The 7,500-nt window shown below is 42.5% G+C and overlaps 2 protein-coding genes across 2 annotated transcripts in view; both read left to right on the plus strand.

Annotated features, from left to right (window-relative positions):
• The window catches only part of mgp (matrix Gla protein), a 9,881-nt gene extending 7,016 nt beyond the window's left edge, over window positions 1–2,865 (plus strand). Inside the window, exon 5 of the mRNA XM_084130548.1 lies at window positions 1,869–2,865. Coding sequence (XP_083986674.1) covers window positions 1,869–2,019 — 151 coding nt within the window. The 3' untranslated portion in view covers window positions 2,020–2,865. The remainder of the gene's footprint in view (window positions 1–1,868) is intronic.
• Window positions 2,866–3,089: 224 nt separating this feature from the next.
• Window positions 3,090–6,846, plus strand: bglap (bone gamma-carboxyglutamate (gla) protein). The gene is made up of 4 exons (XM_084130561.1): window positions 3,090–3,635; window positions 3,716–3,763; window positions 4,721–4,814; window positions 6,631–6,846. The coding sequence occupies exons 1-4, from the start codon at window positions 3,578–3,580 to the stop codon at window positions 6,731–6,733; spliced, it is 303 nt and encodes a 100-aa protein (XP_083986687.1). The 5' UTR covers window positions 3,090–3,577; the 3' UTR covers window positions 6,734–6,846.
• The last annotated feature ends 654 nt before the right edge of the window (window positions 6,847–7,500 follow it).

Consider the following 7,500-nt stretch of genomic DNA (forward strand, 5'->3'; position numbering starts at 1 on the left):
GTGCGAGTCCTAGTGCGAATCCCAGTCCTAGTGCGAGTCCTAGTGCGAGAGTCCTAGTGCGAGAGTCCTATTGCGAGTCCTAATGGGAATCCTAGTGCGAGTCCTAGTGCAAATCCCAGTCCTAGTGAGAGTCCTAGTGTGAGAGTCCTAATTCAAATCCTAATAGGAGTCCTAGTGTGAGTCCTAGTGTGAGTCCTAGTGTGAGTCCTAGTGCGAGTCCTAGTGCGAGAGTCCAAGTGCGAGTCCTAGTGCGAGTCCTAGTTCAAGAGTCCTAGTTTGAGAGTCCTAGTGGGAGTCCTAGTTCGAGAGTCCTAGTGCGAGTCCTAGTGTGAGTCCCAGTGTGAGAGTCCTAGTGCGAGTCCTAATGCAAGAGTCCCAGTTCGAGAGTCCTAGTGCGAGTCCTAATGCGAGAGTCCTTGTTCAAGAGTCCTAGTGCGAGTCCTAGTGGGAGTCCTAGTGGAATTCCTAGTGCGAGTCCTAGTGCGAGTCCTAGTGCGAGTCCTAGTGGGAGTCCTAGTGCAAGTCTTAGTGCGAGTCCTCTCGTGAAGTCCCACTCCGAGTCCCAGTGCGAGAGTTCTAGTGCGAGTCCTAATGGGTGTCCTAGTGGAAGTCCTAGTGCAAGTCCTAGTGAGAGTCCCAGCGTGAGTCCCAGTGCGAGAGTCCTTGTGCGAGTCCTAGTGCGAGAGTCCTAGTGGGAGTCCTAATTGGAGTCCTTGTGGGAGTCCTTGTGGGAGTCCTAGTGGGAGTCCTAGTGGGAGTCCTAGTGTGAGAGTCCTAGTGTGAGAGTCCTAGTGCGAGAGTCCTAGTGGGAGTCCTTGTGGGAGTCCTTGTGGGAGTCCTAGTGTGAGAGTCCTAGTGTGAGAGTCCTAGTGCGAGAGTCCTAGTGCGAGAGTCCTAGTGGGAGTCCTAGTGGGAGTCCTAGTGGGAGTCCTTGTGGGAGTCCTAGTGTGAGAGTCCTAGTGTAAGAGTCCTAGTTTGAGAGTCCTAGTGTGAGAGTCCTAGTGGGAGTCCTAGTGGGAGTCCTTGTGTGAGAGTCCTAGTGTAAGAGTCCTAGTTTGAGAGTCCTAGTGTGAGAGTCCTAGTGGGAGTCCTAGTGGGAGTCCTTGTGGGAGTCCTTGTGGGAGTCCTAGTGTGAGAGTCCTAGTGTGAGAGTCCTAGTGTGAGAGTCCTAGTGCAAGAGTCCTAGTGCGAGAGTCCTTGTGGGAGTCCTTGTGGGAGTCCTAGTGAGAGAGTCCTAGTGTGAGAGTCCTAGTGTGAGAGTCCTAGTGCGAGAGTCCTTGTGGGAGTCCTAGTGTGAGAGTCCTAGTGTGAGAGTCCTAGTGCAAGAGTCCAAGTGCGAGAGTCCTTGTGGGAGTCCTTGTGGGAATCCTAGTGCGATAGTCCTAGTGCGAGAGTGATGGAGCAAGTGCACAGGGAAATCTAAGCTGCTTTGTCACAATATTCACTAATATATGATAATATATTGGCCTGCGGAACAAACAAACACCAGATAGACAGTAGAGACAGTTGACATAGAGTGCTTGCTGAAAACACAGAAGCTGTTGTGGGAATCCTTTATAGCTTCCATGGTACGCCGTCACGTGGCATGGGGTGACGTTGCACCAATGACATTGGAGTTTGTTGAACACGTGCTTCAGACACAATGAGCGTTCCCATAGTATCAGGACTTGGACACAGCATAGAGTTTCCTCGAAAGGGAACATCAACAACAACGAGCCTGCATCAAAGAGCCATTTCTGGGAAAAAAAGTTGGTGGATGAGAATAACTTTCTCTACATGAACACAGATGCACTTAGTGAGATCAATGCCGTGCCGTCAGTCGTTGATGACACTCCTTCAGTCTTATGTGTCTTTTGTGTGTTTTTCAGGATGAAGTCTCCAGCCGAGCGCCGGGCCGAGATCTGTGAAGATTTCTCTCCCTGCCGTCTGCTTGCGCTCCGCTTCGGCTCACAGCTGGCCTATCAAACGTATTTCAGCGCTCAGCAGCACAGGCCCAACCCACATCTGCGTCCGTACTGAGCCCCGCCTCCGACTCAATGAAACCTCTTCATTTAACCTGTTGACTGTCACATATTTTACTAATTATCAGGAATTAGGTGTCATTGGAAAGCTGAAACACTCGAAATTCATCCAGGGAAAACTCATCGAAATGCACCTTAAAATATTTGATCAGGCTCCTCCCCCTCGTGGTTGGTGTCATGTTTCATATATTACAAAATTTACTGCTATTTTTTGACAGAATAACACCAGAGGATCTTCAATTTTTGTGATATCAACTTAAAATTTGTAACACAACTGCCTTTGGTTTTCTAGCCATTTTAGACTCCAAATTATTTTAAGAATAAAAAATTATTACACGTTTAGTTCAGAACATTTGCTGTGTCTGCTTGCTATTATCTTTCTGACCAACCTAAGCATTCATGAATTGCAACTATTTGAGTTTGGATGTTCAAAAAGAGAGGTGACAGTTTACAGGTTAAATAATCATTTATAGGTCAGTTTAACCCTATTCACACACACACACATACATATATATATATATATATCCTTTTGTGTCATGTGTACTTTACTAACGTCCTCTCGCTCAATGACAACGGGCCAGTTCGCCCAGATATTTACGCAATACTGACAATTTCTCTTTTGTTAACGCATTAAACATTATTCAAAGCTGAGTACATGACTGCAAATGTATTTCTTATTAGATTCAAATGACAAAAATAAACCTAATCTGAGGACTAAAATGTTGAAGCCATATGTTTCACACACAAGAGATCAGTCGTTTTGTATGTGATGCTGATTTTTTAATCTGTCTTTGTTTATCAATAAAGCGCTTTCACTATTAAACTCCTGCAAACCTGAAAGGCCTTCATCTGCTCATTATTTCTGACCTCAGTGACCTCAGTGAGTCTCTCTGGATCTTGTGAAGATCCACGTGTACACGCAGTTTATTCTGAGTCTCCTGAACGAGATCGCACAATTCTTGCCCACTGCACTTCAGCGATTCGCAACTCAGACGGTGAAATTACATAGAGTGAGTCCAAGAGCGCGGACTCTGCAGGAATAAATAGCCCACGGCTGGCAGAGCCAGAATACTCTGAAGGGTTCATGTCAGCTCAGAATCTGAACCCTTGACCAAAGCCACGAGCTCCAGCGCAGTCCAGCGGCGGCGTGTGTGAGGAGTGTGTGTGTGTGTGTGTGCGTTCAGCGCAGTCCAGCGGCGGCGTGTGTGAGGAGCGTCCAGGTGACGGAAACACAGGAGCCTCAGATGCTCTCGGCCCTAAACAGCATTACTGGAGGAACCTCTGTAATTAAAGTCTTTATATGAGGCTTTATATGAAGCGTTTATATGAAGCCGGCTTCCTCCGCTGACGAGCCGCTCGCACGCAACAGCGATATGTGGAGCTTGTGATCAGGTGGAGAGCGCCATCTGTGTGTGTGTGTGTGTGTAGGAGAGAGTGTGTGGATGTTTGATTCCTCCTCCAATCATGATGTCCGGTCCTTGTGATGTCACTGTTATAAATGATGTGAGTGACACAGAGACACACAGTCACAGATCAACTTAAACACGGAGACAAACATGAAGAGCCTGACGCTCCTGATCTTCTGCTGCATGATGACTGCAAGCCTGAGCGCAGGTCAGTGTGTGTGTGTGAGAGTGTGTGTGTGTGTATGATAGTGTGTGTATAACTGTTCTCTGTGTGTTGTTCTTATGCAGGTATTCCTGATTCCTCAGGCCCTAAATCAGAATCTCCCAGTGATGATGGTGAGACACATGTGTTGACATGTAGTGTGTGTGTGTGTGTGTGTGTGTTCACATGTGTTGTGTGTTGGTTAAACCTGCTCCGTGTGGAAGGTAAAGTAAACGGCGTGTTGTCGAAGGTCAGTGTTGGTCGCTGAGCCTCATCATTATGAGCCGGTGCTGAAGATCTCTGGAGATCAGCTGCTCCAGGTGTGTTTGTTTGGGCTCCAGCTCAACTTCACAGGAGCAGCTTCACCCTTCAAGTGGAGCCGGACATATCGTAATTACACCAATGATCGAGACAAAAGGGGGAAACTAGTGTAGTAATAATAATTAAGGCATTATGTATGAAATTTACAGTCAAGCTACATTCAGTACACTCATTTTCACAATTTTCTATATGCATGTGTTGTTAGATAGAAATGATGATAGAAATGATGATAGAAATGTTGACAAATGATATCAAAATAGAATACATAAAAAGCTACATTCATACATAAAATGCAATATTTGTTGTTTTCTATCTAAACTTTAAATGAGTTTGTGCTTAAAACAAGAACAAATATCTGACAATTATTAAACAAAATTATCTTGTTTTCCATTTGAATCAAGTTTATTTTTCTGACTCCATTGGCAGATATTTGTTCTTGTTTTAAGCACAAACTCACTTAAAGTTTAGATAGAAAATACAAATATTCAGTAAAAAAGACTATCTTCAGTCATTGTTCTTCTCCAGTAAATGTATCTTGATTTAAGAATGTTCAGATGTTTGTGCTGGAGAACAAGACGGAAACCCTGAGGAAGAACACAGGGATGTAGACATCTACAGAAGGGTCATGTCTGAGGAGTTTATCTGAGCGTATCTGTCTGAATGTGCGCCTGTTCTTCACACACAGTTTCCACTGATGAAGACAGGATGATTTTATGATCCGTTACGGAAGAAAGAAAGGAGAGGGAATGAGTTTGAATGTCTCTTCACAGGTGTGTTTGTGAAGCGAGAAGAGGCTTCAACGCTGGTGAGACAGAAGAGAGCTGGGGTGACTGCCGCTGACCTGAGCTTGACTCAGCTGGAGAGGTACACACACACACACACACACACACACAAAGCAAAATCCCCAGAGTTAAATTAACTCTGCTCTGAGTACATATGGTCCCACTCTAAAGAGTGTTGAAGTAACTCTGAGTCAGAGTTAAAGTTATTGAGATAATTAAGTGATTTATTAAGTGATAATTGAGCATTAGTGATGAACACCTGCTGTTAACAAGCAGAATCACTGGAGGAAAGAGAAACACAAGAACTACAACTGACTCCAACAACAGCCTAATGGTTAGGGTTAGGGTTAGGGTTAGGTTACCCTAACTGCGCGACTATCTGGGGTATCAATCAGATAGTCAAGAAAAACTGATTCTGCAGGAGGAAGTGATTGAAGACGCGGGGAGCAAGGGTTGTGTTTCTGCAAAGAGAGATGGGGAAAAATAAATAAGTTTGCAATGTGCTGCTGGTCAAGCAAATGTTTGTGCTTTGTTTCTGTCTAATATAATTGTAAATGTATCCATTAAAATAGTGATATTCTGGTCAATAACTCCTCCCCTGTCCTGTAACTTGCTCTCTCATTGGCTGCGGGTCATCGTGTTAATATCTCAGGGGCGTCTCATCAGCGATTCTCTCAGATCGCGTCTTTGATTTCGAGCGTTTGTCTGCGATCTGTCTAAACCTGTCGGCGAGTGAAAATCATGGCTAAAATTGTGCAGTGTGAACTCGCCATTAGATGAAATAAGCTGAAGATAAAAGAAGACATCTCTGAAGACCTCAGCAGAGGAGGATTAAACATCTCCACAAACAGCATTACCAGCTTCACTTATTAATAATCAGATTGACTATTTCTGCCATTGATCTACAGAAGTTATTTTTGAGAACTAACAGAGGTTTAGATGTTGATGTTTTATTGAAGATGCTTGGTTACCATTATGGTGATCAGTGTTTCATTTAGTTGGGCAGTGTGACTCTTGGCTTATTATCTGAGTTTGTGGTCTCAAACAGTGTTTAACAAAATACATAATTTGTTGCAAAGGAAGCCAGAAACAAAGATGATCAGGTGATATGGTTTTCAGCATCATAAAGTAGAGTAAGTCACTAATCTTGTCCCTGACCATAAGTGGTTCTTTCTTATTAATAGACTATATTCACCAACCACAATTTCTTGCAATAGATCAGACATTCTGAATTTTGAGTTTTAAATTTGAGCAATTATTTTTTAGACACAAACTTACATTAATAATCTGCATGCTGGGAGCCATGAGTTTTATACTATGTTGGCTCCCAGCATGCATTGTGGCCTGATGTGTGTCACCATTGTTGAGATTCATATTCTGATTCTTGATGTCTCCTTTGCAACAAACTATGTGTTTTGGTAAACACTGTTACAAAGACCACAAACTCATATTAAAAACCAAGTCAAACTGACCAAATAAAAGAAACACCGATCACCATAATGATGACCAAACATTTTCAAAATAAAAAATCAACACATAAACCTCTGTTAATTCTCAAAAATAACTTCTGTAGATCAATGGCAGAAATAAAGTCAAGTCAAGTGAAGCTGGTAATGCTGATGTTTAATCCTCCTCTGCTGAGATCTTCACAGACTTAATGTCTTCTTTTATCTTCAGTTGATTTCATCAAAGGCTGTGGCTGAAGGAAAGAGAAACACAAGAACTTCTGACTTCAGTGATTCTGCTTGTTAACAGCAGGTGTTCATCATTTATGCTCAATCATCACTTAATTATCTTAATTACACACACACACACTCTCTCTCTCTCTCTCTCTCTCTCTCACACACACACACTCAGCAGTGTTGGCGTGTATTTCTCACACACTTGTGTTCTCTCAGTCTCAGGGAAGTGTGTGAAGCTAACCTGGCCTGCGAGGACATGATGGACACGTCCGGCATCATCGCGGCCTACACTGCGTACTACGGACCCATCCCCTACTAGAGACCCACTGCATCACTGCCCCACATCATGATGAGCATCTGTCAAAAAACATAAAAAAACATAAGCAGGGAAGGCTGCTGAAGCTATGCTAAATAATAATAAACAAACAAACAAAACACTACAATGTTGTCTGCAAGTTCTGTTCAGTTTTTGTTTGGGATGGTTTAATATTATTACTGGTCACATCATGGTTAGATTCTCATGTGTTTGTAAGTCAAGTCACCTTTATTTTTTATAGCGCTTTATACAATTATATAGATAGTTTCAAAGCAGATTTACAGAGATAACAGGACTGCTGTCTAGATGCTGCGTTTTGGACCAGCTGTAGTTTGTTTATTAAGCGTGCAGGGCAACCACCCAGTAGAGCATTACAGTAATCTAGCCTTGAGCTCATGAACGCATGGACTAACTGTTCCACATTTGTCAATGAGAGCATATGGCGTAATTTAGATATATTTTTAAGATTTTTTACCCTTATAGGGGCAATTTTTTTAATATTTTTAAATATATTTGTCATATTTTATGTTAAATTCTTAAATTTAATCAACAAACTCAATTAGAATAATAAGACAATAGGCTGTTACAAATCAAATGACATCAGTTTCAACCAAAGAAGTTGCATCTGAATTCTGAAGTGGCATTTAGATGTATTCACAAACTGTTTAATGCTGCTCAGAGGATTAACACAGCAACTGCAATTGCATAGTGTTATGGCATTAAAGTTTTAAATATATTATTTTGAAAAGCCTATAATTATATGAAATTAA

The sequence above is a fragment of the Abramis brama genome (genome assembly GCF_963993115.1).
Source record: "Abramis brama genome assembly, chromosome: 1".
NCBI lineage: Eukaryota > Metazoa > Chordata > Actinopteri > Cypriniformes > Leuciscidae > Abramis > Abramis brama.